At 37.8% G+C, this 20,280-nt stretch overlaps 1 protein-coding gene across 4 annotated transcripts in view; it reads left to right on the top strand.

The window, feature by feature from the left end:
* LOC107693108 (forkhead box protein N3-like) overlaps window positions 1-20,280 on the top strand; it is a 103,019-nt gene extending 82,739 nt beyond the window's left edge. For all 4 annotated transcript variants that reach the window (XM_016492357.1, XM_016492360.1, XM_016492361.1 and 1 more), the window contains exons 5-6: window positions 15,559-15,667; window positions 18,242-20,280. In XM_016492357.1, coding sequence (XP_016347843.1) covers window positions 15,559-15,667; window positions 18,242-18,710 — 578 coding nt within the window. In that variant the 3' untranslated portion in view covers window positions 18,711-20,280. The remainder of the gene's footprint in view (window positions 1-15,558; window positions 15,668-18,241) is intronic.

Raw genomic sequence — 20,280 nt, 5'->3', positions numbered from 1 at the left:
TAAGACCTTCGTTCATCTTCAGAACACAAATTAAGATATTTTTGATGAAATCCTAGAGCTTTCTGACCCTCCATAGACAGCAACACAACTGAAATGTTGCCAGGCCCAGAAAAGTAGTAAGGACTTTGGTAAAACAGTCCATGTGACATCAGTGGTATAACTGCAATTTTACAAAGCTACGAGAACATACTGGCGCCCTAGGGTGACGCGAAGGAGAAGAATTGTTGAATAAAGTCATTATTGTTTTCTCTTCGCACAAAAAGTATTCTTGTTTCCACCCATGCTGCTGCCATTGTGTTTTTCCAACGACAACGGTGTACCAGTTCTAACGCCATGGCAAAAGTTCGAGCAAAACATGCTAAATGTTCTGTCTTTGGCTGCATTGACGAGCACAAAATACTAATTAGAGTCCCAGCCTCAGAAGAGACAAGAGAGCAGTGGATTTATTGATTTATTTACTGTATATTATGCTTCTGCCACACAGATATATAATATAAACATGCAATTTCTTTCCCAGCTGTTTACCTTCACAGACATAACCGACTGTGTTTTTGTAACGTATGCATGCAGTGCCACGTTAAGCCTTTGCGGGGCCCTGGGCTAACACAGCTACCCCCACCCCTTCCATTACATGCCAATCAAAATAAAAAATGCGATCAAACACTGTATAAAGATGCGCACGATATACTCGTGAAATAAAAACATACTCAATGCACACGTCATAATCCCATAGGAGGCAAAAAATTATGTACATACATTAAACAATATTATCGAGTAATAATCTTACAAATCAGCAACAGCCCAGCAAATAAAATTAAATATCACTCACAACTGAAAAGGCCTCTTCCTGCTCTTCTTATAATGCGCTAGAAGTTATAGACATTTTAAAAAATGTATATGTGATATGTACAAAATGTAATATAATTTTGTTTCTCTATTTAACAACATGAACTTACAATAGTGAAAGACATCTTCCCTCAGGTATTTGTATTTATTAAGCACCGATAAACACAACAGCAGTTGACCATAGTGCTGTACAAATAAAATAAAAACCAGTAAAAAGAATAACATCAGTAAACTCAAAAGATAATTTAACATACAAAGTTTAAAAAGCCAATTAAGAAAATAAGATTTCAATTTAGTTTTAAACTCATAGACAGAATTTGAAGCTTTCACACATAAAGGAAGGTTATTCCATAGCCTCGGTCCAACTATTGCAAATAGTAAAAGGTAGATAGTATGTTATCTAGCTGGATGTTGTGCTTACGATCAATAATCACATCTCTGCATTCAACCAAACTGATTTGCAGAAATCAAAACATGAGTCCCGCTCGCTGTGAAACGGGAGCGACTAGGCGGCAGAGGATTCTGCTTGGTCTTAAAGCCTTCCTTGAGCGCCTACGTTCGCAATTCAAACAATGCTTTGGAAAAAGAATAATTTATTTGTTATTTGTATGGTCTAGGTGGTCATACGGCGTATGCCTGCAAATACAGGATAAACTGATGCCTTAAATACGGGACGATTCCGTATAATAAGGAACTGTTGGCAACCCTATAATAAAATGCAAAAGAGAATTGACTCGGGGGCCCCCTAGTGTTCGGGCCCTGGGCTGCAGCCCATGTTGCTCATTAGGATAACGCGGCCCTGGGTCTTGTGCCTCCTGACCTGCTTATCTGAATAGACACTGACTGCCTCTAGGTCAGTTTTTTTTTCCTGAGGTCTGTCTATCCCTCCATCTTTCCCTCTTTCCATCCCATCTTTCCTCCATCTCATTCTCCCACTCCCACCAAGGAAGGAATGCATTGTGTCTGTATGACTCAGATGAAAGAAGAATAAATCTCTATTTTTGTCAGGCTAGTGAAGACAATAAAATGAAATGACAGAGAGAAAGAACGAGGGTGGATTAGATTGGGTTGAGTGAAAGAAAAAAATCCTGTCTGTAGTCTGTAAAAGTTCAGGATTAAGCTTAGCACTTAGCATTAGCGGTTTTGAAAGATTTTTATGACTGAACAATAATAATAATGATGTTTAAGCAGCACTAATTCTGTGTGGGTCATCACCTCCAAAGCCATTTCTCCTTGTCAATTCAATCTTCCCACTTGGGACGGAGTTTCGTGGGTGTTGCGTCTTGCTGAGCAAATGCTCGAGGGAATTCCGTTGCTGATTGGTTACTGAGGTGACGTCAGGATGGTGTCCCTTTGGGACACCACAATCCCTTCCGGCGATTGGTTAGTTCCTTGATGACGCAGAGGCTTGAGCAGTTCTGCTGAAAAAGTCTTGAGTTTGCAAGACTTTAAGTTCTTTGAAGATCTCTGACAATCACAGAAGTTTCAACTGAAGTGTTTGAGTTTTAGATGACTGATCGCTTTGATGGTAAGCGTGTGAGCACAAGTTGGAGTGCTCTTAACACGGCGAAAAGCGACGAAGCAAGCAAGCAAGCACTGGAGTCTGTCTTGCATTGGGGTTTTGATCCGCGGCCTCAGTCCGTCCCACGGCGCGATCTCCCAATCGCCTTCTTGCAAGGCGGAGCGTGCATACATTAACAAGAGGCTCCAATTTATTATGTGGAGAAAACTCTTTGCGAAGATTTGGTTGATACTTTTATAAAGTTTCCTACTGCGAGTATTGTACATACTTCTCACTTCTCCTTCATACCAAAGTTTCTCACATAAAATAAGCTTCCATTCAAGCTCAAATAACAGGTATTTTGCATACACAATAATCGTAATAGCTAAAAGGACAAGTTATAATGCAAAGATTAAGATATCATGGTTTCAATAACACATCAAACAGAAAGCATATTATTTGGGAGTATATTGCTCCGATACTTTAAATGATTTTAAATGATTGTCTTATGAATTGTCTTTGTCTGTGACAGGAGAAACGCACGCTTTTCTGGAAAGTAGTAAAAGGATGCGTCCCCTTTTGGAATGCAGGGGGAAAAGGGGAGGTGTCCTGAGGTCATGCCCATGTCAAGCGAGTGTGGATCTGCCATCCTTCTGCTGGACAGGGAGCTCTAAAATTGTCTCTTTTGTTGACGGGATTATCAATTTATGTGTTAAACGGTCATGAGGTCCGGGCGATTCTGTCGCTGGAACATTTCCAGATACCATGTCTTTGTTCTGTTGTTTATTAGCTGGTTTATTTATGCTGAAGCCGGTCACGAAACACACTGACATTCTGTTGCTTAAACGAGTCTAGATGGGGGGGGTCCACTTATTGCTGTCCTAATGCTTGTCGACCCTGGAGGTGGTTTGGTAAATCACTCTCTCCTGGTGTTTCTTGTACAGATAAGCAGAGCTGGACAGGAACTCATTTGAGACAATTGGCGCCTGGCTGACCGTGATTCAGCTTTACGGCTCTCAGATGGTTGAGAAGAGATGTTAGTTTCCAGGTGGAATGCGGAGATTCCCTCGTTCATTTGTGTGATGTTCGCAAATGCCTTACAGTGGGAAGTGGATTTAAGCGTGACCTTAAACTAGTAAATTGACCTGAGAACAGTCTGGCTCTAAAAGTCATTTACTGAAATGTGTTTGTCTCTGTTATATAAAGTGCGTCCTGATTTCTCTGCTTCCTCACAGTAACTTCTATAAATACACTCTGAAGCCAGGGGCTGCGTATTATAATATTACACCGAGCGTGTGTATGTCAGCGTCCACGTTTATAGTCGCCACCATGCGTCTGGTTTCTATTACTGGCTGTAAACACGCCTCTGAAAGCCACGACTGAGCACAGAGCGCTATTTCCTGTTTTAGCCTCGGCCTTTGCATGATATACTGTTCTGGAGTGTGTGAAATGTGAGCGGTTGTCATGGCGACAGCAAGCCCTGGCCAGGGGAGCGAGAGGAAGGAAGACATCCGAAGATCTTACATTGAGTGCATGGCGCTGAAGAACTCACTAAGACGTCTTAAAAAGATCTGTTTAATTATTTATCCTCTTCGACTCAACACACCGGGCCATTTTACAGTGCAAAGCCAAAAATAAAAAACAGGAGGGAAAGTCTGTGCCTGTCAGCTCTTCATTTTCTTGCATTGCACTGTGGGCATCTGTAAAATGAGTTTTAAAGGGATAGTTCATCCAAAAATGGCATAATGTACTCACACCTATATGTTGTTTAAAATCTGTATGACTTACTTTCTTCGGTAGTATACAAAAGATGAATGGTGACCCAGACCTGTCAAGCTCTAAAGGTGACAAAACGCAAAATTAAAGGAATTGTTCACTCAAAAATGCAACATTTGCTGAACATTTACTCACACTCAGGCCATCCAAGATGTAGATGAGTTTGTTTCTTCATCAAAACAGATTTGGAGAAATTTTGCATTACGTCACAGTGAATGGGTGCCGTCAGAATGAGAGTCTAAACAGCTGATAAAATCATCACAGTAATCCACAAGTGATCCATACGACTTTAGTCCATCAGTTAATATTTTGTACAGAGAAAGCTGTGTGTTTGTAATAAACAAATCCATCAGGGTGTTTTTAACTTCAAATCATTGCTTCAGGCTAAAATACAAGTCCTCTATCCATGATATTTTTTTCTACATTGTAAGTAAGTGATGCAATGCTAAATTCCTTCAGATCTGTTCTCATTAACATCTTGGATGGTCTGAGGGTGAGTAAATGTTTAGCAAATTTTCATTTTTGGGTGAACTGTTCCTTTAAATTAGTCCATACACTTTGTGCACTATAAAGTCTCATGTTTATTTAAGAGGTGAAATTAGCCGTAAATAAATTCTAAAATTATTTCTGTCAGTTTTCAGATGAAGAAAAATTTCCGATTTTAAAATGTAAAATCTATTTTACATTTTTCTTGCCAGATAATAGTTGTAGCTCTGTGACAGTTTAAAATCAAATTAAAAATGATTTTAAATCAAATGAAAAAATACGAGATATTAATATTTTGCCAAAAATATGCCAAATAACATTTTGTTATGTTACATGTATCAAATTAAAATGTGCAATTTTCAAAATAAAATCTTTTGAGATTTTCATGTACTAACAATTTATGTTTTTGTCTGTTCTTTACACAAAAAATACTTAAAATACAATGCACAACTCACATATACTGTCTACTGTTATGGTGCTTTTTGTCATTTTTGGAGCTTGATAGCCTCTGATCACTCTTCACTTTTTCATTTTATGGAAAAAAGCAGCTTGAGCATCCTGCTAAACATCTCCTTTTGTCATCTGTGGAAACAAGAGCATTGGAAGGGGTTTGGAATGACATGTGAGTGGGTAAATATCATTGTGAGTGGGTGCACTACCCTTTTAAAGATGTGAGGGAGAGGATTGTCCAGCATGTGTGTATTTGTGTTTAGCAGGACTAGCAGAGGGGGGAGGACAGAACAAGCGCGTTCTACTGTTTTAAGATCTACTCATGCGTGAGGAGGCCATTAGAGGCTCATAAAACACACAGACGCTAGTGGCTTATCTGCTGGGTTGTGGAGGGCAGCATGAGGACAGGGTCATTATGAGAAGGGCGTGTCCCAGAGGGGACGAGACTGACTGGTGTCCACACACGTCGAGTGTCTCTGTAGTGTTTGATCCCGTTCGGCTGATGTGTGTTTGGCTCCGCCACACCGCCCACAATCCTTGTTTGGGGATTTAAAGACAGAAGTGGGGAGAAGAAGCGTTTGAGTCCACTCAGCGTTTGAGTGGACGCTGTTGTAGCAGTGGCTTTTCATGCTCCACTAGCATGTATCGACATGCACCAAAGCAAAGAGAGAAAACAACACAACTCCCTCCTGTGGGGTACCGCTGGGTAACTTAACACCCCACACTCAAAACAAAAACTGAGCTGATTTTGGAGTACTGATGTTTGGCTAATTTGCCCACCCAAGTGTGTATGTGTGTGTTTCGGATCTAGCTTGTGGCAAAGAATTTGCTGAAGCTGTTTCTTCCCTTTTAGGACATAAAAAAAAAAAAAAAATATATATATATATATATATAGAGAGAGAGGCTTAAATTTAAGATTGGTGTATTTAAATTGCATATTAAAATTCACACCATTTTAACACAATATTTGACAGATTTATCAATCATACTTACAGTAAATAAAACATGTAAGCACTTATTTAAATAATCATAATTTAAAAAATACAGTTATTCAAATTGCTTAGAATCAACATAAATCTGTTCATTGTGAAAAAAACTTTAGTTAAAAAGTATGGCTAAAATATTGTTTAAATATGGCTAGCTGTTGAACAAGTAATATTCAGTTAGTTAAAATATATGAGATTGAAGCAAATTGGATTTATTGATGATAATTACTGTATATAAACCTGGTTATATAACTCAGTTAGGTTATTAGTACTATTACAGAACCTGTTTCTTAAGCGTTTCTTATCTGTTTTTTACTTTGTTGTTTTGTTAAAGGAGTCCTATTATTTAAACCTGATTTAAACCTGGATGATTGTAACCACTCTAAGTTTGTCTGCCTTGGGAAAGCTAGCGTGTCTCCTACATAGTGATAACACGCGTTGCCTTCTCTAGCGCAGCTCAACCAGGTCTCGTCCCATTCGTCGTATTTGTGATATCACAAATCCCGGAAAATATGCGTTGTAGTCCAAACGAGTCGTTCGTTGTAGTTTTTGAAAAGTGATTTCTGTTAAATAAAATATCTCCTTTTGAAGTGGACTTTGAGCTTTGTAACTTTGCAGATCTTTTTTATGCTCAAACAGCAAAATTACAGACTAACTAAAGTTGAAAAAGCATAATAGGACCCCTTTAACACTGTGTAATATTGTGTTGAGTGTATAAAAGTACAGCTATATAATTTTTTTGTTGTTTTAGGTACAATAATAACGCAATATTATAATTTTAAAAGTTTTTTTTTTTTTAATTTTAAAAAGACCTCGAAAATATATTCATACATCTAAAAGATGTATAGAAGAACACACAATTTATTTTTATTGACTTTTTTTTTTAATTTATTGACTACTACATTGCTGAACCATTATTGAAGTTATTTTTTATAATTTATATTATAATATAAACCTCGAAGCCAGGCAAATATAAATATTTATATTTTTCTGATTGCATTCTCACCTTGCATTGTATTGATAAAGGGGCATAAAGGCCAAAACAAAATAAATAATATTTCATAGTCCGTAGAATTAGCTACTGTAGGTAAGCATTTGTGTACATTAGCGTGTTGAAGGGTATATTTAGGCAAGGGGTGGAGTAGGACTACAGTGAAATATCTCTGACAGCTAGGTGGCCCCGTTACCAGTGACAGAGCAGGATTCATTTAGCAGCTAATGTGCCAACTGTAAGGCCTTAATCTCTGAGCACTCCCGAGGTCTACGCACCGCCGCGGGGCCTGAGGCGGGCACCTGAGGGAAATTACTGACTTCTCTCAGAATTAGAGCAATTTCTGCATATCAACACGGACCACGTGACGGCACCCACACAAACACGCTCTTCGTGTTTATTCATCACTGTAACATCGAATGCCTCCGAGCTTAGTTTATAGCGGTACAGTAGAGTCGACGCCTTTGAGGCGACCCACTCTAGATACAGAAGTCGCTTTAATCTTATGAAAATGAAGAGGCAGGACACCCAAAAACTGTACGTTTTTCAGTTTTTAGCTCACAGTAGTTTTTAAAAGCACTCGGATTTAAAAGCATTATGTGTGTGTGTACTATAGATTTCGCCCACTGAAACAAAAACAACACTAGCTTAAGGAGTCTGACTGGGTTTATAGCCCCCCCTTCTCAAGTATTTCTGCCCCTCTCTGTCTTTTTCTGTCTCCTTCTCAGACTGTTTTCCTCCCTCAGCCTCTGATATCCAACAGCTATGATCTGTTTGCCAACACAGTGTATTTTGGGAAGGAATTTCGTGTTATTAACTGCGCAATTAGACTTAGTTGTTGCTGCAAACAAACAAATCCCCATCCACATCATTATAAAAATGGTAATTGACCTTTCACAGGGGTTTGTGATTTTTTTTCTCCCCCAGATGGAGGGATTATCCTCTACTATGGCTCAATGCTTAACTGGGACAGCTGCTTTTGTGGATTCAAATCTGATGATCTATGCAATCGATTCTATGTAGCCATTGCAACATGAAAAAGTAAAAATAAAGGTTCTTTATTGGCATTTATAGTTCCATGGAACCTTACACTGTACAAAAAGTTCTTTATAGTAGAAAAAGGTTCTTCTGATTTTGAAAAGGTTTTTTTCACAATGAGAACATTAGTTGTTTTAAGGCAAGACACTACAGGCAAAAACTTTTTTTTTCATGCACTGGTTTCACTTTTCGTGATGTTTCTTTTTAGTGGAAAGAAAACATGCAAAATATACTTTCAGTTACTTTATTTATTTATTTAATGGACTTTTTCTATTTGTGTCTGTAGATTTCAGTTATAATACACATCTTTAAAGGCTATTTTCTCAAAATGATCTTTTACCCCATGCACTGAGTCAGAAATCTCCACTTTAGTAGTATTTACACTCAACTTTACAGTTGTATTCCTATCTATATTCTGAAGGTTTTTACAGATAGGTTTGTTCATATACAGAATAATTTGTCTGCTTTTGTACAACATTTATTTCCTAAAAACATGGTGAAAATGATTTTTTATGGATGTTCACAGCATTTTCCGATTCATGATAATTGGAGATATCAAAAATCCCTTCTGTAAAAACCTTTGACTCTAATATGTCAACAAAATGAAACAAGAATTCTGAACCTGCCTTGTGTTCACACTTCTGTTCTAAAAATGTATGCAAATTAGTGCATATTTAATCAGAGAATGTCTCATTTGCATATTTACACAAAATATTTCAGAAAACAAAAATTAATGAATTAATGTAATTAATCAACTAGTATGGTATGGTGAAAGTACGGTGATATCTATTAGTTAGATTTTTTGGTTACACTTTATTTTAAGGTGTCCTTGTTACAGTCTAATTATACATTTAAGTACCGAGTAATATTAATTAACTACATGTATTTACTTATATGGTTAGGGTTAGGATTAGGGGTTTGGCTCAGGGTTACTTGCATGTAATTATGCATAATTTATTGTTATTATAATAGTAAGTACATGTAACATGTGTAACAAGGACACCTTAAAATAAAGTGTTACCAATTTTTTTTACCCTCTTCTATGGCATCGCTCTGAAAACACTCTTTTAGAACCTTTGGCATAGTACACCAAAATTGAAAATTCTGTTCCCAAAATTCTGAAAATGTTGGTTCTCATTGACTTCCATTGTATGGAAACTATTTAAAAAGTACTATGGAAGTCAATGGCTACCCGCAACTGTTTTATTACCAACATTCTTCAGAATATCTCATTTTGTGTTTAACAGAAGAAAGAAATGCATACAGCTTTGGAACTGCATGTGGGTGACTAAATGATGACAGAATTTCCATTTTTGGGTAGACTATCCCTTTAAGAGTGTGGCGAGACCCAGCATAGTGAAATGACTTGATTTATTTTGTTTTCAAACTTGCATACCTCAACTTGACCTCAACTACAGGTTTATTTGTAAAAACGCTGGTTGTGTTTGAAGACGTGCCACTTAAAAATGCTTACCCCGGGGCTCTGACGTGGTGCGAGGCGTTGTTTAGTTTGCGTGCCTGACAACGTGTGCTAAAATCTCATCAGAGCCTAGCACTTAAATGAACGCTGGGTCTCAACCCTGTGAATAATAGATATTCTTTAAGCACTTCAACATGTTAATTTGTCTGAAGAATCAAAGGAGAGCTCACACGCCGAGCATTCAAAACATGCGCTGGCATCCCGCCCGCTTCTGTTTTACGCAGCCGGCACTGACTTAAAAAGAGCGTTCGTTTGCTCGCATCTGCTTTCTGTCAGCGGGAGCGTTGCGTAACGTTGAGACCCTGTGCGTTGTTTATCTTTGCGGCCTGACCTTGCTCCTGGTCACCGGGGTGAGAGGCAGGATCTGAGTCAAATGCGAACACTCAGATGTCGGTCTGGGTTGCCATGGCAGCCTGGTAAATAGTTGTGAAGCAGTGAGCGGAAGATTAGTCCCGAAGGAGGTCCCTTGTCACTGTGTGACCTACAAAGGGCCCTTCGATCTTTGCCAGTGTACTGACAGCAACTCCTCCTGAAATGCTATCCTTAAACTGCGTTTTGTTTGGATTCGGTTCTGTGCTGTGGCAGTCGCTGTGGCTCTATGAACAAAAAGGCATCTGCTGTCGAACTCGGTTTCTGTCTCTCAAGGCTTTATGCGAATGATGTATGCGCTAGCCATCTCGCGAGTGTGTATTGGGGCTTTTTTTGGGCCATGAAAGGCAGAAGGACTTCTCATAGCAACCCGGGAATCCATCAGCACAGCCGAGTGCTCTCTGTAGCGTGTAGGAGAATTGTTTAAGACGCCGGCATCGTTTTGCACCGCTATTCCTGCCTCAATGCCTCAAGATAGCAGTGTATCACTTGACTGCTCCTTCCTTTTAATTCCGGCTAATGCTGACATTTATCACGCTGCAACTATTCGAGCTGAAAACCGATCCCCTCAAATCCAATATACTTCCTATAGTTCGTCTGGGAAAAGAATTAAGCTAAATGCATGGGCTTTATTGCTCAACAGCAGGTGCCAAGTTTACAGTACAGGGAATTTGTCATCTGCATTTCTCATCACCTTTCCTCTTCCTTTCAGTGTCTGTCTGTGTGTTTATCTGTCTTTATCTCTTTTCTCACTGTGTCTCGCTCATTATACCCTGGAGGAGTGATTCCAGCGAATGCAGTATTAGATTAAATGAGCAGGCATGTAAATGCTTGTTTCTCAGGTGCATTTCTACAAAGCTGTAGTCACCATTAAGTCTTGCTGGTGTTAATCTGGATTCTTTTTTACTCACTGAATTGGATATTTATGGCACAGACATTCCTAGAGCTGATTTTAAATCAGGTGATATACAGTATCTCACAGAAGTGTGTACACCCCTCACATTTTTGTAAATATTTTATTATATCTTTTCATGTGACAACACTAAAGAAATGACACTTTGCTACAATGTAAAATAGTGAGTGTACAGCTTGTATAACAGTGTAAATTTGCTGTCCCCTCAAAATAACTCAATACACAGCCATTAATGTCTAAACCACTGGCCACAAAAGTGAGTTCACCCCTAAATTGTCACATGAAAAGATATAAAATATTTACAAAAATATGAGGGGTGTACTCACTTCTGTGAGATACTGTATGTTTGGCTCAGTTTTTAGTCTTGGAATAAGAGATTTCCATATGGCTCCCAAATGAGTTCAGCACCAGAACAAAAGAAAATGAAGACAGGAATCGGTGCATTTTATTTTATTTTATTTATTTTATTTGGCTCCAGATTGCCTGCCTTTTTTGGTCATTTTTGTGGCTGCTTAACCCTAATACAGTGCGACTTTTGTTTTTCTCTCTTTTTACACAAAATAACATTTATTTAAAGGAATTATTTCTAGAATTTACTTAAAATTTTAATTTAGAAATTTAACAATAATAATAAATTTAGACATTTTAAATAATAATAATATTTTGTATTTATTAATTTATATTACGCTCAGGGCGTTTTTTGGTATTTTCGCCTAAATTTGACATATAGGCGGAAATTCGTGTGTGGGACGAATACATTTCTAAGCTTAATTTTACTGCTTTATGAATATAAAAACCAAAAGGTATGGTATTCTTTGTAAAGAAGATACTCCAAGCTTTCAAATGAACCCATATATGGGCTGATACCATATAAGGAAGGCTATGTAAATGAAGCATAAACATTTTTAACGCGATTTTGGAAAAATTTTCCTCACACAAAATCTGTTGTATAGTTCAAAGACTAAAATTCTATAAATAATATGGACTGCTTTTATGGAACTTCTATGATTTTTTTAAAGAAAGTCCTATTTGCAGGTTGAGGATGAGTAAATTATGACAGAATTTTTATTTTTGGGAATATTGTAGTGTTTCTGAGATGACGAAGATCATAGCTTTTACTTAAAATTAAAATTTTGTCATCATTTACTCACCCTCATGTGGTTCCAAACCTGTATAAGTTTCTTTCTTATGTTGTATGTACAAAAGAAGATATTCTGAAGAACCAAACAGTTGTTGGTCACCATTGACTTCCATAGTAGGGAAAGAAATACCATGAAAATCAATGAGGACCATCAACTGTTTGATTACCAGCATTCTTCAAAATATCTTCTTTTATGTTCAACATAAGAAAGAAACTCAAACAGGTTTGGAACGACATGAGGGTGAGTAAATGCTGACAACATTTTCAGCATTGAACTCTCCCTTTAAAAGACAATTTACTTTATTTTTTTATTGAAAATCATCTCAGATTATTATGCTGGATTGATACTAATACACAAATAAACACTGTTCTTTTTGGATCGGTCTCTATTTTGTTGCCGGTACATTTTATAGCCATAAAGCTGAGGATTTTCTCACTATATCAAACTCGGATACAAGTCAAGCTTTTGGTCGGTCATTCTATATGGCCTCTGACCTTGCTTACTTGAACCTGTTCATACAGAAGTGTGCAGCTGAATACAAAAGCTCCTTCAGTACACCTCCTCCTCCACTGGTGTTTATACAGAAAGAAGCCCAGTGGCCATAGAGCCCATGTGCGGAGGCTGATTCTTGAGAGGATGTGGAGTCCCTGCTGTTTGGCTTTTGTGAGAAAAGAAGCGCTCGCTCTACAGAAGCAGTGGTGCGTGTCATAGGCCCGAATGTACGAATCACGCAGCCCCCAGCTGTATTGTGAGAAAACAATGGCCAAAAGCACTCTCGCCCTGAAACTCTTTGTATAAGCAGCGTTTTTAAGGTACTTCTTACTGAATGTGTAGTTTGCCCAAGGAGGAGTCCTGTCAGGACGGCTCATTTACAGATTGACTGCTGTGAAATTTCATGTGAAGGAGTTGTAAATCATGTATTAAAGGGATAGTTCACGCAAAAATGAAAATTCAGGCTTCATTTACTCACCCTTTTGTTGCAAAAAATCATAGAGTGATGAGGGGCTTTAAGGGAGCATTATTGTGTAGAATTAACTTTAATGTATTTTTTTAATGTACTTTGATAAGGTAATATGGAAGTGCGTGGAAAGAGTGGACTAAGTGTTCCCTTAGATGCCTGCTTTGTTGTAAATTAGTCCCCCTGGTGGGCAAATATGGCAAAGGCTGGTTCTGAAGACTGTTGAGTACTTTTGATTTACGTTTGCAAGCATGTTTCAGAACAAGAACTATTTCCAAACAAACATTTTATTTTATTTTATTTTTAACATATTTTTTAGTTTATTATATTTTTTATATATGTATAGTTTTTTTGATACCTTTTTTTTCAACAACAACAGAAGCTTCTTGACAAAAACAGGCTAGGAATTATGCAGATATAAATGTTTTGCTTGATTGATTGGTTTGTACTAATTCCTCTTTTTTGACATTTTTGCAATTTTGTCAACTTCTAAATATTATCATGATTAAAAATCAGCTTAATTTGCAGCAGTTTTATATTAGTGACAATGAGATACTATTAGTTTGTATTAATATTTTAAATAGTTTTTATTTAATATTAATTTTAGTTAACATTTTAGCAATTTAGTTGTGTGTTTTGGTCATTTTTATTATTATTATTATTTATTTATTTTTTTTGTCTGTATAGATTTTATTACATTTATTTCAGTTAGACAAAATGAAAATTATAAAAATTATAAAAGTTTTTAAAAAATATTTTATTTCAGTTAAACTTTATTTTATTTCAAGTAACAAAATATTTTATATGGATTTAGTTAACTATAATAGCCCTGATTTAGAGTAAAATGTAGAATACATCAAAGTTTTAAGTTTGCAAGGCATAAAAATGGATGTACAAGACTGATGAATTAGATTTTCAGTGGGAACAAACATTATGCTGATACCCAACTCAGCTGTCCCGTTAGAATACAGTTGTTAAAGAGAGAATTAGAGAGAAACTGACTTTTCAATACAGTATTGTGCATTAGGGCCGCCGTTTCCAGGGCCATCTGCCACCGACATTAATACGCTTGAGAGGAAGGCCGAGAGCTGATAGCATTTGTGTGCTGACTGCCTCTGCAGTGGCCCTGTGAGAGCGCCAGGGCACCTTCCCATGGGCATCATGCCACCGAATCACTGCTAATGTTTGCACAGCTCACATGTGTGCCCAGCTTCCTGGAAGTCACCGTCCAAGGTACTTTATTTATTACCTGCTGTTGCATAATGCCACGTAGAAAATCTCGGTCAATGGCGCATTCATTTGCCATCACAGATCTGTATTTCTTTTCTATTGAGCCAGCAAACATTTTTTCGCCTTTGTTTAACAGCTCTCATCCACATAAAAGAGGGAACATCCCCAGGCACAAAAGCCTCACTGGCTTCCTTCCTGATGTGGCTGCACTGTGAATGCACTTTGCTTTTGTGTCCTGCTGTTGTTTCTGATGCCTGGATGGATGGCTTGACATGAACCGCCCACAATGGGGCGAGATCATTAGCAATTCAGTTTGCTAGCCCATCCACCCTAATTGGTGGAGAGCCGCACATCTCTGTCAATTCTCATTGTGCACTCGGTTAGCTGGGATGGCCTCTGTCACAGGGCATCGCTTCACCTTGTTATGGCAGTGTGTTCCCTCAGGGTGGAGAGGCGGGTGAAGGGGGCACCCAGCCAGCCCAGATGTTCCTTTCGGCTTCACAGCCGCATCTCGTTGTCACCTAATTGAGTTCCGTGACTATGGCATACATAGGGGGACTGGTTGCCTAGGCAACAATGCTCCCGCCTAATGGCCAGATCAGTGTGCTGGATTCTGAATGGATGGATATTTTATCCTTTTTTTTTGTGTTCGCCATCTGCTACCAGTCCAGGTTCGTTTTCCAGATGGAACTATATGTTGCCCCATACTTGGACTGAGAGAAGGGCAGCGGCCATTAGGTCTGTCTGACTGCAGCGCCAAAATTGTGGTTAACCCTGGTTAACCCTCATTAAAAGAGGATGCTGCACTGATGCACATAACGGGGATGCATGAAAGTTTTTTGGATGCGGAGTGTGACCTCCATGAAAAAGGCCTATGTAATAAAGAGAATAATACATATTTATTACATTTTATAATAAATATTTGTAAAAGGGTTAGTTCACCCAAAAATGAAAATTCTGTCATTAAGATCGACAAAGTAGTCCGTGTGACATCAGTGGTTCAACTGTAAAGTTACGAAGCTACGAGAATACTTTTTTGTGCAAAGAAAACAAAAATAACGACTTTATTCCACATTTTCGAGCCGTCATATTTCAAAAGATTTTCTAAAAGCCAGCCTAACAGATTTAAACCGATTATTTCAGACAGCTTTTGTCTGTTTGAGACTATTTGAAACTATAGGGAAATTTCATCTTTGCAGCATCAACAACTGAAATTTAAACATTTTAAGCAGATTTCTAAATGCTTAAACATGGTGTGGTGCTTTTGAATGGATTTTGTATGTCTGCTATTATACATGATGAATGAAGGATTGTTTACATTGTGTATTTTTGCTCCCATATGCTTTCAGGTAGCGTTTGCATTAATGCACATTATCTGTGTTCTCTCCTCAGTCCCTCAGGGAGTGATTCAGAACGGAGCTCGAATGATGAGCCAGGGCCTCTTCCCAGGAATCCGACCCCTTCCCATCAACCCCATTGTCAGCAGGACAGCCGCTGTCAGGTCAGTCCTGTCCCTCTGGTCACTTTCAGCCCATTTCCCGACTCATTACATGATTGACAGGTTTATCAGCCAATCAGAATCATGCTTACACTGCAGTGCTTTGGCTCATATCTTACCTCTCCCTTTGACTCTCTTAAGTCTGGCTGCTCTGTTCCTCACATTTCATTAGATCAGAGCAGCCAGGTCATTGCAGACATCAGCGCAAAGTCCTATCCGGGCTAAGGCCCCACTCTTGCATGCATGATGTGACATGAATAATTAAGCACAAACACTAAGTTTTTTTAATGGCATGACCAAACACACAGACTGACTGTCTTGCCGTGAAACATTCATAAGCTGGGCCTCAGAAAGAGGCCGCCCCTCAGGTACTGCATGCTAGTGTCAATGCACTGCAAAATCTACACGAAATGTCCCCTCAGCTGAAGGTAAATGGGCTCAGGCTCTGGCCCGGTCACAGAATCAAGCATTCCAAGCTCTGCTGCAGCTCAATTAAAGATGTGTTATGTACTAAAAGGATAGAATTAGAACATAGTGCTCAGAAAGGTGGAAAAACAAAAGAATCACCAGTTAAAAGAGAGGGGTGTGCAATATGTATCAATGTCACTTTTTACCCCATTGTGACATTCGTCTGTATTTTAAAAATGTCTGTGTCCAAAATGTCCGAGTCCGAGTCAAAGTACCCCAACTCTAGTGTTCAATGGATTGCTTAACATCATACCAATTGTTCAGCTGATGAAACGTCTTTCTGAATTTTTTTTTTAAACAAAATTCAAAACCTCCATAAAACAGTTTTAAAAGTTGTGAAAAGACTTCTTTAGAATCATTTAATCATCATAAATGAAAGGGAATAAAACAGTTTTTTTTGCATATATGTAATGAGAGTTGCATAAAATATTTAGGATTTGTAGAACAATTCATATTTTTGGCACTGGACATAATTTTAATGACAATTAAGCACATTTCCCCCTACTTTCCTTTCCTCATTGTGGTGGCCAATTTACTTAAAAACAATCTGTAGCTTGTATTGTGTGTGTGTATATATATATAAAATATCTAAAATAACAAATAACATTTATTGCAACACAACCATGAAAATTACTTATGAAGATAATGTCCTGATGATGCTAAAATACTTTTTCTTATTTATTCCTTTTGAATTTGTAGTGAAATATGACTCAGACATGTTTGTTTCCTCTAAGATGTATTATTTTGTTAGCATAAAACAAAAGCCTAGACCTGATAAATATCTCTGATTACTACCTCTGTGATGAAAAGAGCATTCAGGAACAGAGCTCAGGCTCTCAGTTGCTGTATGATGCACATATCGTGCAGTGACAGGCTGCATACAGTCCAAAGAGTAAAACAGCCTCTTTGCCTCTTTAAAATGATTGACACTGCATTTAGGCATTAATTATTGAAGCAGTTTCTTTAGCCTGCTGTGCTGTGGCTATAATTTATGAGTCGTAAATGCACATATGAGACAGGAAGTGGAAAAGCTCTTAGGATTATTTTTCGAACCACAGAGGGAGTTTTAACATTTCTGCAAAGCGCGGCAGGATGTTCTTTGTCACTCAGAGCTGCTGCTATATAAACTGTGACCAGAAGCACAAAACAAGCATCACTTAAAAGACACTTCATTACTGTTTCTGAGGGTAAGAGGCATAAATAGAGCTCAACTGTCTTTATTTGCCATTTTTCATCATATTATTTTAGCCAAAAGTGGAGAGTTTTGTAATCCACCAATTAATTTGCTTTTTAATGATGTTGTTGGCCAACTGAAGAGGTGCTTCAAAGCTCAAGTGTGTTTCAGAGACAAATGATTAATTGTTTTTAACATTTAAGGATGAGGCGCTTGAAGGCTGCAGTGCTTACCAGCACATAGCACAAATTTAAGAAAAAAGAGGTGGTTTTAAAAAAGAAATTAAGCAGCACAACTGTTTTTCATATTGATAATGATAAGAAATGTTTCTTGAGCACTAAATTGGCATATTAAACTGATTTCTGAAGGATCATGTGAGGCTGAAGATTGGAGGAATGATGCTGAAATTCAGCTTTGCATCACAGGAATAAATTACATTTTCATACATATATTCAAATAGAAAGCGATTATTTTAAATTGCAATAATATTTCACAATATTACTGTATTTTTGATCAAATAAATGAAGCATTGGTGAGACTTTTTCAAAAACATTTTGAAAGGTCGTGTATGTATATATATTATTGTTCTTTTTTTCTTTTCTTTTGATTTTAGGTGAAATATTACCTAGGCATATTGTTGACAGATTTTGTGTTTTAGATTTACTCACTTTATATAATAACAAATGGGGTGAATTTATTCATGTGTTCCAGAGGTTGTTGCCATCTGTGCAAAAAACTGCGAAACATCAGTACAGAGTGTCCATGTTAGACATATTATTATAATGAATTGCTATAGTAGTATAATTACAAGCAGCTCCACAAAATAATTACACACTAAGCGCATGTAGTTCATTTGTTTTACTCAGCACTTACACAGTACAACAGGAACAGCATGTGTGCACTTGCACTAATGCATCTCTCGTCTGTGTTAATAGGTCAGTACTCGGATACAGAATAACCAGTGACGGCGAGCCAACCCGTAACTCTCCACTGGTCAGCAGCGACCCCAAGGATGACCACACCTACAGTTTTGCCAAATCTTCCAGCTCAGATGTCGAAGAAGAGGCCCACTGCGATGGAAGCGAGGTGAGCTTCCACGCCAACGAGGCCGGCAGCGATGCCGAGGAGGACGACAAGAGCAAAATCAAGAAGGAGCCCAAGGAATGGTCCGTGGACGCCCTCGCTCTGGCCCAGCACAAGAAATGGCAACATTTGACGAAAGTCAAACAGAGAGTGGCCAGTGACACTCTTCCTCTAAAAAAGAGGCGCACGGAGAAGCCTCCGGAAAGTGACGACGAGGAGATGAAGGAGGCGGCCGGATCCTTGCTTCATTTGGCGGGAGTCAGGGCCTGTTTGAACAATATCACCAACCGGACGGCAAAGGGGCAGAAAGAGCAAAAATAATGAACTGACTGTATTATAAAGAGAAAAAAAAACATCACTTTGAATAGAATTTACTATTTTTTTCCAGGACATCAGGTGAATTCTACTGATTTGTGGCAATATCAACAATCACTTTGTTTTCCTATCTTTATAGGTAACATTTTACTGAGGGTTCCTTGTTTTAGTTCACTTTTATTTCATTTTATTTTGATTTCTTTTTTAATCTACGGAGATTGAAGCCATAGCCTTCCCTTTTTTAAGATATTCAGTAAAGCATTTAATTCAACTGAGAAAAAAGTGATAGTAAAAATTGTCCTGCCCCATTGTCATAGTTAAAAGGACAGTTCACCCCAAAATGAAAATTCTGTCATCATTTACCCACCCTCATTTCAAATCCATAAGACTTTCGTTCGTCTTTGGAACACAGTTTTGTTTTACACAAATGAAAGTCAATCAAATCTGAAAGATTTCTGTCCTTCCACTGAAAGTCTATTCAACCAAAACTCTGACATTTTAAAACATTCATAAAGAGACGTTCAAAAGAAAAAAAATCCACATAAATTAAGTGGTTTATTCCACGTCTTGCTTTATATGATGAACAGATTTAATTTAGCCTTTTATTCACATACACATTAAGTAAACAGTGTTTATAACCAACCAACCAATGAGGTTCTTGATTGTGTTTCTTTGGGAGACTTGGATTAAACCACTTGATTTTTGTCTTTATGAACGTTTTGAAACATGAGAGTTTTGGCTGAATTTAAAATACTTTCAATTGGACAGAAATCACTCACATTTCATTAAAAATATCTTCATTTGTGTTCCAAAGATGAGTCTTTGGGTTTGGAACCACATAAGGGTGAATAAATGATGACAGAATTGTAATTTTGGGGAGAACTAATCCTTTAAAAACATGACAACAAATTGTGTTCTGCAGCACGTTCTGCAGTCAGAGTAGTTCTCGAGTTAGTGATAATTATGGGTTATAGTAATCTCTGCTGTAATATAAGATGTTTTAGAAGCACAGGGCAGGGCCAAAGACAATTCTCAAGCAGTTTCTCTGATGTCACTTCCCCTTGATGCTCTGGTTGGTAAAGCATCGTGTGGAAAACACTCATAGTTGTCGTTTGGCTCGTATGAATCATAGTTCACTGGGATGAGAGTAAAGCCATAAGCTTTTGTCATAGTGCTTTTTGGAGTCAAAAGTGATACATTTACCAATAAGTCTCTTAAAACTGCCCACGTTTTTTTCCTAAGCAATCAAATTGAGTGATATTTTCCATCTAAACAGATAGTGGATGGTGACACTCTTTCTTTGGCACAATGAAAAAGAAAACTAGGAGCTAAAGCTACAATACCTGCCAATTGTATTTTAATAGCAGAAACTAATGACTGTGGAGTTGTTTTGTGTTTGTTCATTTGTTTACTTTTTTCAATTTTTTTTTATTTGAAGCCCTCCTGATGTAATAAGCAATTTCATCCAGTCAGGATAAACACTGTATAAAAGTAACACTAGACCATTTTCCTTTCTTAATTTAAGCAATGTAGCCAGCAGGATTTTCCAAATCGTGTTGCATGGGTTCTGTAAAGA

This window comes from Sinocyclocheilus anshuiensis, unplaced genomic scaffold, assembly GCF_001515605.1.
Source record: "Sinocyclocheilus anshuiensis isolate Anshui unplaced genomic scaffold, SAMN03320099.WGS_v1.1 scaffold222, whole genome shotgun sequence".
Taxonomy (NCBI): Eukaryota; Metazoa; Chordata; class Actinopteri; order Cypriniformes; family Cyprinidae; genus Sinocyclocheilus; species Sinocyclocheilus anshuiensis.
This window is presented reverse-complemented; position numbering and strand designations above follow the sequence as displayed.